Source organism: Martes martes (assembly GCF_963455335.1).
Source record: "Martes martes genome assembly, chromosome: 15".
Classification (NCBI taxonomy): domain Eukaryota; kingdom Metazoa; phylum Chordata; class Mammalia; order Carnivora; family Mustelidae; genus Martes; species Martes martes.
The window spans coordinates 53,760,598-53,774,776 of NC_137903.1; the positions used below are offsets into that span (position 1 = coordinate 53,760,598).

The 14,179-nt window shown below is 44.6% G+C and overlaps 1 protein-coding gene across 1 annotated transcript in view; it reads left to right on the forward strand.

Annotated features, from left to right (window-relative positions):
* Window positions 1–14,179, forward strand: part of PTPN14 (protein tyrosine phosphatase non-receptor type 14) — a 100,864-nt gene that overhangs the window by 40,973 nt on the left and 45,712 nt on the right. The window contains exons 3-4 of the mRNA XM_080823821.1: window positions 9,669–9,766; window positions 12,379–12,446. Of these exons, the coding sequence (XP_080679947.1) occupies window positions 9,669–9,766; window positions 12,379–12,446 (166 nt within the window). The remainder of the gene's footprint in view (window positions 1–9,668; window positions 9,767–12,378; window positions 12,447–14,179) is intronic.

The window sequence follows — 14,179 nt, forward strand, 5'->3', positions numbered from 1 at the left end:
CCCTGCTCAGTGTGTGATGGGTTACATTTTGGAAACTTTCAGGAGCCTCTTTCATACCACAGAAAGAACATCTCATAATCTTAGCGTGAGGGGATTAGTCTCCCTCCCTCTGTCTGTATGCGTTCCCCTGTAGGGAACGCATTTCATCTACTCGGAAATGTTTATTGAGTGTCTATTTAGTGACAGGTACTGACATTAAATGATAAGACCCCAGTCTCCAGTCTGTGAGGAGGTCGTGATGGAACGGGGGAGGTGTGGAGGGCATTGCAGGAGAGACCCGGGCGAAGCACCTCGGGGGTTGGGGGGAGGCTCCATTAATTGGTTGAGGTTTGGGAAGCTTTACAGGAAGAGATAAATTTCAGCTGAGCTTTGAAGGATGAGTAGGTGATGGTCAAATGGAGGAGGGTGGGCAAGGGCAGTCTGATGGCAGAAGCAGTAAGGAGGCGGGAAGGAACGTGGTGGGTTTGGGGAAGCATCGTAAACTGAGTACAGCTCAGGTGTGTGGTGTGCAGGGAGACAACGAAGTCAGAAAGAAAGAAGTTCTGAGTGAATCACGGGGAGCCTCCCATGCTCTATCAGGAGTGTGAACTTTTTCCCGATTAAGGTTACTAGGTGTTTTATTTTGTTGAAAGACAACTCATATAACATACATAATATTTTAAAGTATACCATTCAGTGGTTTTTGGTATATTCACAACATTGTGCAGCCATCGGCAAGATCTGATTTCAGAGCCTCCTCTTGCCCCCCTCCCCTCTTCTCTTAGCCCCTGACAACCGCTAATCTCCTGTCTATTTGCCTATTCTGAACGTTTCATATAATTGCAGTTGTACAATATGTGACCTTTTTGTCTGTCATCTTTGATTTAGCATGTTTTCATAATTCATGGTAGCAGGTATCAGTACCTCATTCCTTTTGTGACATAATAGCCCATTGCGCTGGGGCGCCTGGGTGGCTCAGTGGGTTAAAGCCTTTGCCTTCGGCTCAGGTCATGATCTCAGGGTCCTGGGCTCGAGCCCCGCATCGGGCTCTCTGCTCAGCGGGGATCCTGCTTCCTCCTCTCTCTCTGCCTGCCTCTCTGCCTACCTGTGATCTCTCTCTCTGTCAAATAAGTAAATAAAATATTAAAAAAAATAGCCCATCGCGTGGACAGACTGCGTCTTGCTGATCCATTCATAAGTTGATGGGCATTTGGAGAGTTTCCTCTTTTTTGGCCATTATGAATATTGTTGCTATTTGTGTACAGCTTTTTGTGTGAACATGTGCCTCAGTTCTCTTGGGGATATACCTAGGAGTGGAACTATGGGTCATATGATAACTCCATAATTAACTTTGAGGAACTGCCAGACTGTTTTCCAAGTCATTGGAGATTTTTAAGACGGAGCAAAACAGACTCGGATTCTATTTTAAGCATCACACACTCTAGGACTGTATTTTCTTTCGAGACTAGGTATTTCTACTTCTGTTATGTTTTCCTAGTTCAGGGCATCACAGCCCACAGCCATGAAACCTGTCTTTTTTTTTTTTTTTTTTTAATCATATCGTTGTGACTGTCATGAAGGACTCTGTACCCACTAGCCTAGAATGTGGCAGAAAAAGTGCTGTCGGGGTATTCTCTCTCCCTCTATGATGTATTGTAGAGAAAGAGTTTTTCTTTTTTAAAAGAGAACCCTTGATTAAATTATAGGCTATTATTAGGGAGTTTATTGTACTTATAAACTGTACTTGGATTCCCTGTAATTTGTTATAATTAATGCAGGAGTTCAAGAGCAGAAAGCAGGGATCGGGTTGTGGCATGCTCGTCTCTTTTGCAACACCTTGCTATCATTGGCCTTTTTTCACTAGTAGTTAAGGCCTGTGTGTGTTTGTGTGCATTTAAACAAACATTATCCTTTTTAGGAAAGAATTGCAATCCTTTGACTCACTGAAACTTAAGGAGCCTCGATAAGAAGTTAGGCGTCTGTGGCAAAAGAGGGTATCAATCGGTGAATGTTAAGAACTTTTGGGATTGAATTTTTGCCAAGACAGTCTTGTGTGTGTGTGTGTGTGTGTGTGTGTGTGTGTGTGCACGAGCATATGCACATGTTTGTGTCTTCACGCATGCACGTGTATTGGCTTGTGGTGTGAAACGGCGAGGAGACAAACTTTCCCTTTTAAGGTTATCTTTGTCGAGTCAGAGTTTTAGCCTTGGCCCCCCTCTCCCCTGTTGGGTTGTTTCCATTTTGCACAGTGGCAGGAGCCTTGGCTTTGTACTCGGCTCGACAATGCAGAGTTTTAATGGACTGTCAACTTGAACGTTCATTAAGCATAAAGCATTCAGGGGGTGCATGGGTCAGGCGGCAAACACATTATTATACGTGAATAATCATCAACTGAAATCTTCTCAAGGATTTTGAGGGTAGAGGGACAGAGGGAGGCAGGCATTCAGGTTTATCTGGTCGCAGGCCTGCGGGCGGTCCTGTTTATCTGGTCCTGGCAGGCGGAGAACGGGGTGGGCCACCCTGCCCAGTATCTGGATTGACAGTGGTGCACACCCTTCGGAATGGATGGAATGTGCCCTTTCTCTCCTGCTGGTATCTCTGTCAATCTCAGTGTTAAAAGTATGTTCCTTTGCTGTTCTGTACCCCAGAATTCTAGGACAGCCTGTCCTCTGTCACCTCTTTCTTGTCTTTTATAGTAAAGAAACTTGTACATTTATTTCTTACTCGTCCCATGTAACGTCAGCCAGAGAGCAATGATACTGCTTTAGTACGTCCTGCATTGTCCTGGGAGAGCTAGGTTCTAGTACCTTCTAGCAAGATTCTTCCGATGTGGCTGATTGTGAAGGAAGTTTTCTAGTGAGGAAACACGTTCCTTCCTTCGTAACAACAACAACAACCCGGCTTTCTCTCTCTTGCCCTTCCCCCCGGAGTAGCTGCTGAAAAGCCTACGCAGACTGAGGAATGTAAGGATAGTATTGACATGCTCCCCTCTCTCTAAGTTGTCACATCTGTACCGACCATGCACACGGGAAGGGAGAAGCTGGGTTGACTGACCTTGACCTGCAGAGAAGGGAGAGGCAGACAGGAGCTGCCCTATAATAACAGTGGTAAGGCAGGTCGATAGTTACAGCTTATGGAATGCTTTCACTAACCTATTTTTAACTATGAGAAAGCATTTTCTTTCTCAGATCTTCTTGAGCAGTGGGGGTATAAGGAGTAACGCACGGGTGATATGTGCCAATCACACCGCTCCCCGGGTGGTACTAGTGTGCTAGCAGCAGAATGAAGTCCAGATCCCTTCTTTACGATCCATAACATAGAAGGACCTTGATTCAGCCAAGAGTCAGTAAAGACGGTGTGTGACACAGGATGAACTGCGGTTTGCTTTTTTAAAAAATCCACATTTGGAAATACATCTGAGGGCTGTTTGTACCCACTTCTGGCTGGAGCCTCTCCTTCTAGGTAGGAGCCTACCATTAGGGACCCTGCTCTCTCGATTTTACTTTGCTCCTCTGTGCATCTTACGATGCTGTTAGCGAGTCATTAGAATACACAGCTTGGTCCCCTTTCCCTCCACCCACCTCTGGAAACTGAAATTTCCCAGAGCCCGCTGCTGGGACAAAAAAAAAAAAAAAAACAAACCAGATCTGAATTACCTTACGACTGTCCTGCCCTATGTTTTGACAGAAAAGCTCCTTGCGCCAGCGTCTGCCTCACTCATATGTTGTGGCACATGCAGTCGGATGGGGCGGAAGCCTGCTTGGTGATCAAAGCCTTTCCTTAGAGGCCGTGGGATCCCCCCAAATCACCAAGTAGTGGCATTTTTATTTTCGTTTTCATTTTTGGACTTCAGTGGAACCAGTGACTTGCCCACAAAGGCTGGGAATCAGATCCCACTCTCTGGCTCTCTGCGGCTCTGGTCCGTCGGGCCCTGCCTCCAAGAGCAATATGACCCTGGGCAAGTCATTCTCCTCCCTCCACACTGTTTCCTTCTCTAAAAACAAAAGGGTAGGACTTGGATTTTTGAAATCTTTCCCTTGTCAAATAGCTTAGGCTAAATCACACGTGATGACGAATGACCCACAGATCTCCGTGGCCTCAGATAACCGGAGGCTTGTTTCTTGCCCACGTTCCGCATCCACTGTTGGACACAGTGGACACAGTGGACACGGCCTGCCTTCCTGGGAGCTCAGGCCAACCGAGGGGCAGTCCTACTTGGACTCTGCAGGTCTCAGGGCAAAGGGAAACAAATGGCTCAGAAGGCGTCTGCTCCCGGGCTGGCGCTCCTTCCCCTTGACCCCAGAGCCTGCCTGCAGAGGTGATGAGGTAGGTAGGCAGGTAGGGGGAGGACGGAGTGGGGAGGCTCCATGGAGAGCAAACGTTTGGAGCAGTCATCATGGCCACCCCCTCTCCTGTCTCCGCCATCCTGGGATTTACACTGAGAACGTGGAGCCCTTGAACGCCATGACCAAAATCAGCTCTTAAGGCTTTTTATACCTTCGTGGCTCTTCTCTGTTGGAGGCCCTTCTGCTGAACTGGCCTTGGAATGAATATTTCACTTGTGGGAGGGGAGGGAGAAACACCATAAAAGCAACACGTCCTCGGCGTCTGCGTTCCTCTCGCCGTCCTTGTGGTTCTGTGGTGGTACAGTCCATCCTTTTCGAAACACCACATGGAATGTCTCAATCTGAGAAGTAGTAACAGACCTGCAAATAGAGCCGAGTTGCATAAGTGCTGAGATAAATCCCCCATATATAAATGGAAAAGAGAGACCGAACATCTGAGCGGTACATCTGTAAATGTGGAGGATAATGTTACAGGGTATAATTTTGAAAGAGTTCTTTGATATGACTGTCAGAAGCACTGAATGCTCTATTGATTTGACCCGGTGCGGCATTTTTTTTTTTTTTTTCAAACTTCCTTTTCAGAATCTTAGGGGGAGGAAGGAACATGGAAAAGTCACTTATTTTCTTGAGCTTGGTTGGAACTCTTCCAGACAGATGAGACATCCCAAGGCTGGTTCATATTATCTGTCAGTTTCCAGTTGTCATATTTAATAGCACTGACTATCAGGAAGCTTTTCTGTTTCCTGTAGAGAAACCTGAATTTTAATCTCTGTGGAGTAAAAACAAGACAGAAAAAAATGTTGAAAATAGAAATTTTACCTTTACACAACAAGCATAGTCATAGTCACCAGCTGGTAGAGGGAGAGCAGAAATCTAACCTAAAACCTTATTCATTGGAGCCCAGCAGTCAGATGGATGACTTCCAGGTCTTTGAAAAGAAAAGTATTAAAAAGTTTTCCTTCTGAGCTTGGGTTTTCAAAGAGGATCTCTTTGGAAAGTTGGCAGTTACTTTCCTGGCATGAGGATTGGTGTGTGTGTGTGTGTGTGTATGTGTGTGTGTGTGTGTGTGTGTTTCCCCTCCACCCAGAGCTATGACAGGGTGGAGTACACGTCCATGAAATTACATGTTTCCAAAATAGAATTCACTGTTATATTTTACCACCGTTAGCATTGAATCTCTAATCAAAAATGAGCAAAACCCAAACATGCTAGAAATAGAATTTCAGCTCATATTCTCTAATTTAATCTTCATATAGGATAGAATTATTATACTTTACAAAAGCGCCTTTTAAGCAAGAACATACCAAACACTTTCCAAAGTGTTCCAGATTTCATTCTCGGTTCTGCGATCTCACGTCGTCATCTCCGCAGTGTCGCGTGGTTGTCGTAACATATCATTAACGCTGTTCGGATTCTCTTGTAGTCTGGATGGCTTCCAGGAAAGAGCTCTTGCTTTCTTCAGCTCCTCGGTTTTGTATCCCAGTACAAGCCTACATCTAACCTGAGTGACCAGGAGCGATCCTGGTGTTCCTTGCTGGCGGATTAGGACACCCCGTTGCCTAGACCGGCGCGAATCTGTTCTAAAACTCCCTCGTGTGTTATAGAAGTGGTAGCTGTAGATGAAATTGGAATCAGCACGGTAAGAGAGCTATAATAATTGTTTTGCTGGTTCCCATGGATTATATTCCCAGAGGTATCAGCTGATCAGAGGCTCTAGCCATAGCAGGTAATGTTAGGGTTAACACCTTTTAAAATGTTTTACTCGTTGGTTCTTAAAAATGGAGCCCTTAATAACGTGCTCAAGAGAGAACCATGACGTCAGGGGTTCAAGAGAGGACGACGGTCCTCGCAAGGCAGAGACTGTTGTAAACCTCTCCAGGATGTCCCTCGGCATTAAACCAACTTCCGCATACAGGAAGTGCTTAATAAGTGTGAATATCCATGTTTCTTCTGAACTTGGAGAGCAGAAAATAAGTCAGAACTACTCAAGAGGGTGCGGCTGACTCTTGATTTTGGCTCTGGTGATGATCTCAGGGTCCTAGGATTGAGGGGCTCCCTGCTCAGTGGGGAGTCTGCTTGAGGATACTCTCTCCCTCTGCCCCTCCCCCTTTCTCTAAATTAAATAAATCTTTAAAAAAAAAAAAGTCCACTCAAGATGGCAAGGAGTGGGCACCTGGGTGGCCCAGTTGATTAAGCAACTGCCTTCGGCTCAGGTCATGATCCTGGAGTCCCAGGATCAAGTCCCGCATTGGGCTCCCTGCTCAGTGGGGAGTCTGTTCTCCCTCTGATCTCTCCCCTCTCATGCTCGCTCTCTCTCTTTCTCAAATAAATAAAATAAATCTTAAAAAAAAAAAAAGATGGCAAGGAGTGTATGGCATATAGAAGGGATTTGACATTGTAGGGTTAAGAGGAGTAGGTGAACTCTACCACTTTTCCCTACCTTGAAATTGGGTGTTCTGGTTGGTTGGTTGGTTGGTCTTTTTCAAGAATTCCGTTTGCACCTTTCTTCAGTAAACTTAGGATTCCTTCCTATCTCGAAATTCTGTGGTTTTGTTGTTGTTCGGTTGTTTTGCTTATTTAGTGTAGATATCCTTTCGCTTTTCTGTAGAAAGTCACAGCAGGATCCTCTGGCGACACAATGAAGTAACACGTCTTCATCATTCTTTTCTTCTTCTTCTCCCACTTTCGAAAGTATGGTCTTGAGACTCTTTTAAGTGGCTGTTCTTTAAATGATCTATCAGTTTTCACAATGAACTCTTTACACTTACAAGATCTTTTGCTGACTTAGGGCCCCCTTCCTTGCGCCAGTTTCCACAAGGAGGCGTTGTCCTTTCTAAGAACCAGCTAGGTTAGAAGCAGGAAGGATCTTCCATAAAAGGCTCACGGGTAGTTCCCACTCTCCTGAAGGGAAAGTGACTTACACGAAGGAGTGGAGCTTTTACTCTTTCCTTGAAAACGGGCCCAGAGGCCCAAGACCGGTGCCAGAGGAAAACCAAGAACCAGGCCGGGGAACAAGGAAAGAACATGGCAGTCGGTGCTGAAGAAGACCCTGGAGGAGAGGGGACACAAACAGGAAGTGTGCTGTGCTACGTGGAAAGGGAAGTAGGCTTCCGAAGCCCACGTGTCTCCTCCTAGTTCAGGTTTTACTGAGCTTTCTCCCGGGAGGTGATCCAATAGTGTGCATCAGGTTATACTTTTAGACATAAATATGTTATTTAGGTAAGGCTGTAAAAGCTGAGCTTTGCTCGTGATTGACAGGGGGCACAGTCCTTGAAGCGAAGGCGCTAATGTAAACCATTTCAGTTGGAGTTCTTGGAGCTCCAGATAAAACCATGGAACCTGAGAGCCTTAACACTCACCTTGTGGCCAAGTTGCTGTCTGTCCCCCCTTGGAATGGAAGAAAAGCAGCACCTGTACTATGGGAGTGCGTGAGACTATACACTTCTGTAGTGTTAACTCACCTTGGGCGACACGTTTGAAAACGTTGAGCTTGAATACACCTGAGCTTGGGGACTTAACTTTAGTGATCAGGTGAAAAAAGGAACCAGAAGATAACATGAGACATATTGTAACAGTAGCAAACCAGATTTTTTGAATCTTTCCTATTTTGATTTACTCTTGGTGTTTCTTTAAATTCATGCACAATTGTTACTTCAAAATATTTCATTTACTCTCATTATCTCCTGTGACCGATAAAGAGACAGGTTATGACTTCCGCTTTCCTTCCATGGAAGATGATTGCCCAAAGCCCCCCTCCCCACCCCCTACCCCCTACAGGCCATGCCTTCAATTTCAGGGGGTCTTTAAAAGTATCCTGCCTAGTATTTTGTTCATTTTCAGAAACAGCAACACTGCTCCTTCATTACCAGCAAAAGACTTTTGGCCATATGTTCTTATGTATCAGGACTTAGAACCCAGGATGCCCCTAATCAGCTAAGGATAGAATAACTAGGTGAGGTGGAGCCGTGTCCGCTGATCTCAGAGCACGGAGTGGGCACAAAGCTTCTCTACACATACCAGGGAGTTGTCTTTGAAAATCAGCACAGATGCTTATTATATACATTATAATTGATTTAATCAATTGATATGGACAGAAGTACAATTACTGATTCAGTAGTGGAGGCTACAAAATGATTATGGATAGTTTTAGGTGAAAGGTGGGGCCGGAGTAGGAAAAGCATGTTGTTTTTCTATTACAAACTAAGTTTTACTAAAAGGAATTTTTAAATAACTCAGCGTTGGTCCTTCTGATTGGAATATAGGTTTGTCCCACCAGAGACTGACGTGGTCGTCTGTACCCCTGTCCAGTCGACCCAAGAAGAGAGAGGAGGTAGAGACTCTATGGAGGGGTCAGAGACCCTGAGTCCTTCCCTCAAATAGACTTTAGATTGCTATGTAATGACATCCATAATATCAAGGTAGAGATGACAATAATTAGCTCTCAGTGCTGACTGCCCCTCTGTAAAACAGAGTTGAGTTTTGGATCACTCTTGAGCTCCCTGAATTGCCATGTCCCGGTTTAGAAAAAGTAGAGTTAACGGTTACCAGGAAGAGAAAGGTTGTTAGCATTTGCCAAGAATTAATGCTAGGAAAAGTCTGTTCTAGAGGAGACTGTATTTTAAGACTATGGTCAAGGGAAGGAGAGTCCTAGGAAGAAAGGTTCGGGGTAGGAGATTTCTAAATGTTCAGGTAACTCTAAGAGCCCAACACATCATCCTGGCTTCTGAGGACCGTGGTCCTCTCTGAGCCAGGACATTGCACATGGGCACACTCTGTTTCTCTGCATCCGCTGGGTTGAGGACATACTTGGGTTGGATTTTTGTTGAGTCCCAGACCTGTGGGGTGAGCCTCGCTCTGAAAAGCTATGTCCTCTCCGCTAGCAGAAGGCCAGACTATCTGGCCTGTTTGTGATCCACCCCACCAAACTGTTGAGTTTAGAAAACGGAGTGTTTCCAGAGTGGTTTTAGGAGCGCACGGCTGTTGGATGCAGGTTGGGCAGCTGTGTTGCCCTGGGTGTCCCGGTGTGGAAGAGCATTTCCTTCCCGGTCTCTGTTAGGAAGAACTGGTCCTTATCGGGTGTGTTTCATCCAGGTGACTTACAATGAGATGATTGGATGAGAACGCTCTCCAACTGAGAATGCCCGGGCTGTGGCACCTGCCACATCAAACGAAGATAAACACAGCGGAGGGCGCTTCCCGTCTTTTATGGAGCTGACCTTTCTCGGCATCACCTGTGTGTCCTGCTGTGTACACGGGGTTTTACATCTAGAGACATTGATCTTGTGGGAACATATTCCAAGTATGTGTTTTTAAGGTTATTTATCTCTCTGTTCCCGTGGACAGATATCAGTATTACCTGCAAGTCAAAAAAGACGTGCTGGAAGGGCGGCTGCGGTGTACGTTGGAACAGGTGATCCGGCTGGCCGGCTTGGCTGTGCAAGGTAAGGAGCGCGACAGCCGCCATGGGGAGTCCCGTTTTCTCTCTGACTGCAGTGTTGCTGGCCTCTCGGAGGAAAAAACTGAGTTTACTTAAACAATCCCTTAGTAACTCTACTTTTCATTCCAAGATATGTTAAAAATGCAAAAATAGGGGGGAAAAAAAGCCAAAATAGTGATTTTTTTTTTTTTTTTTTTTTTTTTTGGTGGCAGGCTGGTGGCTTTCTGAAAGCTGTTTGCAAATCGTTCATGCTTGTATAATTTTAGTTTTATTTGGAGAAATAGCAGCTTTCATCCTGCCTTTAATTAAAGCTACATTCAGGGTTTGTGGAACATTTTCTCAGAATTATTGCACTGCCCATGTGGTCAGATTTTGTGGCTTCCTGGTATGACTGAGACTTTTCCCATCAGTTTTCAAGTGTGATAGCTTTAAACATTGTAGTATAATTTCTTCTCACACAGTTAAAGAGAAAAATTTAAAATACATCGTTGTAGGGTGCCAGGGTGGCTCAGTCGGTTAAGCGTCTGATTCTTGATCTTAGCTCAGGTCTTGATCTCAGGGTCGTGAGTTCGAGACCCGTGTTGGGCTCCATGCTGGGCCTGGAGAGTACTTAAAAAAATAAATAAATAAAAATAAAATGCACGATTGTAATATGAAGCAACAGATACAGAGTTGAGTTCATTTGCCTTTCAATCTGTCCTACTTAGATTTATCAGACAGCTATTTTTTTTTAATCTTTCTAAATTGTTACATGTACTTTTACATAGTTTTATGTAACATACATGATTTTTACATAGATGTATACATTACTCTTTATTGAGTGGTGGCTTAATGGCCTTTAATCATTATTGAAAAGAAGATCAAAATGTAATTTTTTCAAGTCATTCTTTTTCCTTAAAATCAGTTCCCGTCCAAATGGAATGCCAGCCGCTGAGTCCTTGCTGTGTGGACTGTTGTCGTAGAAGCTGTGAGCGGAACTTCCCATCCCAGACTCTGAACTGAAGTTGAACCTTTTGGGTCTGGAATGTCTAAAGAGGCAGCCTTCCCTTGATCTCTTTCATCCCGGGGTATTAGCAGTTTAGCGATTTTTGTTGGACGTACGATTCCTACCAGTGGCTGCTGCTGTTACCTTGTGGATGAAAATACACAAAATATGTTGGATCCCATCTGTTCACTTACAGACTGTAAGGGAAAGGAAGAGTGCCCACAATGATTAATAGAACAGAAAAATCATCAAAATAACAGAGAAGGCACCTTTAATACGAAAAAGACAAGATGCACTCTGCCCCTCATCTGCAAATAGATCTTCTTCCTTTCAAAAAGCTTTCTCTTCTGTTCACTGTATTGCTCCCTTTTTACCCCTCTCACTTTTCAGTCATGGGGCTTCTTACAGAAACCCTGGGTATCGGAAGACCCTGGCAATAGCTTTCAGGCTGAGGGAAGCTGGTGAACGTAGCCTGGCTTCCCTTTTCGCTGGGTCCTTGAGGCTAGCTGTTCGATCTGAGGGAATCTCCCCCAGCTACAGTGTTTGTAGAATGGTTTTCCTGAGAACCCTTATGGGGTAGTTGGACCCAGCAGGAGAATTGTAACTTGAGATAAAATATAGATAACTGATGAGTAAACTTGAAATCAAGCTGCACATGTGATCTCTGCTGTCTTTGTGTGTGTGTGTGTGTTTAATTATTTTTATTAACATATAATGTATCATTTGCCCCAGGGGCACAGGTCTGTGAATCATCAGGCTTACACAATTCACAACACTCACCATAACACATACCTTCCCCAATGCCCATCACCCAGCCACCCTCTCCCTCCACTCCCCCGCCCCAGCCTGTCTTGAATGTTAATGTTAATGTGATGAGTTTAGTAGGTACGTCCTTGTCTTCTCAGCAACATCTCTTCACTGGCCTTCCGTGTGGACTCCTGCATTCCGTATCTCCTGTTAGATGCCAGATCTTTTACATGAAATTAAGTTTGTATGCTGTTTTGATTTTTTTTCCTTCTTGGGAGCCAGTGGGATGAGAAGCAAGACATTTCCAGATCGACGATACGGACTCACTGTGTTTTTCGCATGTGCTCAGACATACCGTCGTGAGATGAAAACAGGACAAAACAGAATTTCTGGCATCTTGCAATATGGGAACTTGTTTGGGAGGTGTAAAAATTTGCAAGGTTGCTTGCCAAGGGTGATTTACGGTGGGAATTTCCAGCTGCAAATATATGAAAAGATGCAGATCGGTTTGGCTCTTCAGTTCTCTTAATTAACCTTGAGTTAAAAAGTCCCCTTGGCAGATATTCTTAAGATATGTGTTGATGCATATTTAACAAAAACATAAGTATAGGTTTGTTTCAAATTTTTAAAATAGCTTAGGGATCACTTTCAAATTTCCCCGTTTTTTTTTTCCCCCTAGAAAATTGTGTAACCGCGCTTACATGCTGATATTTACAGTATTGCTAAGTAAAAGTGGTAACGACATCAAACACATTGTGGCACAGTTTTCATTTACTAGTGCGGAAATAAGATGAAGTAGGATAATAAATGTGGCAGTAATTTTACTCTTATTTTATTCCATCTTTAATTTCACTTACTCAATCCCCGCCCCCCTTTCTTCTCAGCTGATTTTGGAGACTACAATCAGTTTGATTCTCAAGATTTCCTCAGAGAATATGTGCTATTTCCTATGGTAAGTGTAATTTCCTTTTTCTTAATTAATTTTCTACCTTCTTTGGTTGTGTAAGTCTTCCCTTTGAAAATCTCAGAGGATTTTCCGTACACGTTTTCCCTGGGGAGGCAAGTCCATGCATTTATAAAGTAGGGACATGTTTTGTAAAAACACTGGAAAAGTTAATGTGCCTTTTCCCACCTCCTCAAGACCCTTGCCCATCCCCCCGACACCCCCTACCCCCGATCCCCAGTTCTACTACGTTCCAGAGCCCTGGTGCTCTTCCTATCTGAACATGTCAAGCTTGCTCCTAACCCAGAGCCTTTGTCTTGGCTTTACTGTACCTTCAGTGCTCTGCCCCAGATCTTTCTGTGACTTGATGTTGAGGTCTTGATTTAAATATCACCTCCTCCGAGGGGCAGTCCTTTTCTTTAATCACTTGTATGATAGACGCCAGCCATCCACGACTTCCTGCTAAATCACCTTTCCCGTGCATAGACTTCGTAATTCTTTTAGTATCTAAACAGGTTTAGTATTGATTGTCAGCTAGAAATGCAGCTGTAAAGTCCTGAAACAGGGACCCTCTCTGTCTTGTCACTGTTGTCCGGCATGAAGGCTGCCTGCATAAATATTCATTGAATGAGTCAATGAAGTCAAATGTCCAATCTTGGGTTAAATTAGGAATGAGGCTAAGTTTTAACCCCTGGGGAATGTGTGTGTGTGTGTGTGTGTGTGTGTGTGTGTGTGTGTGTTTGGTAGCTTTGGGGTAAATGAGAAGAGTTATGAGGAGGGATTAAAATGTTTGAAAAGCTATACCCACTCCAGCATCCTGGCTCTGATTTTAGAAACCCTGATCATTCACCCCTCGTTTGTTTTTTTTTTAATCGACTGTTTTGCTCAAAGCACTAACCTGGGTAACTAACTCCCAGAGGATGAAGTTATTTAAGAAACAGTGGGAGGCCGCAGAGTAGTTGAGTAAATAGGAAGTTTGCAGAAGAGAAGGCAAGGTCGAGTGTAATGAAGGGCAGTTGGGATTCTACATGGGGAGAAGTTACATCCGCTTGGGGGGGGTCGGGAAGGTTTGAAGACGAATGGTGTGTGAGTCGGAGCTCAAAGAGTGGCCAGGATTGCAGCAGGCAGACAAGAGGGAGGCAAGAATGATCTAGACGGAGAGAGAAAGAGCAGGGCTAAGGTGGCATGAGAGATTGCGAAGGTCATTGGTGAGGCTGACTGTCCTCTGGAGTGGCAGAGGGGAGGGGCCGCAGAGAGGATGAAACATCTCAGGACTGAGAACACCTGGGCTCTGTCGGTGGATGTGCAGACCCCGCACTTTGAGAACAGCTGGATTAGAGCATTAAGACCATTTGGGAAAGTAGGTTGGATGAGAACCTGCGTGGTGCTCTTGGCAAAGGGGTAATTTAGGTGTTACGAGTGACAGTAAAAACAAGAAAGCAATGCAAGAGATATTTTGGAGGTAAAATGGGCAAAACTTGGCATCCAGGGGGCTGTGACATATGGGAGCCAGTAGAGTGGTAACAGTGGGTCAGGTCTGAAAGCCTAGCATGAGTAGAGCTGCATTTACTGTTCCCCATCAGAGTGTGCAATGATCTTAAATGGCTGCAGACTCATCTCATTCTTATTGCTGGGGGAAACACCGTAAGATCTCTGTGTTCTTCGTGAGTAACTCTATCTTTATTCTTCTTCCCTCCAAGGAAACGGCAGTATTATCCGATTGGTCTGTCGTTTTCATGCCT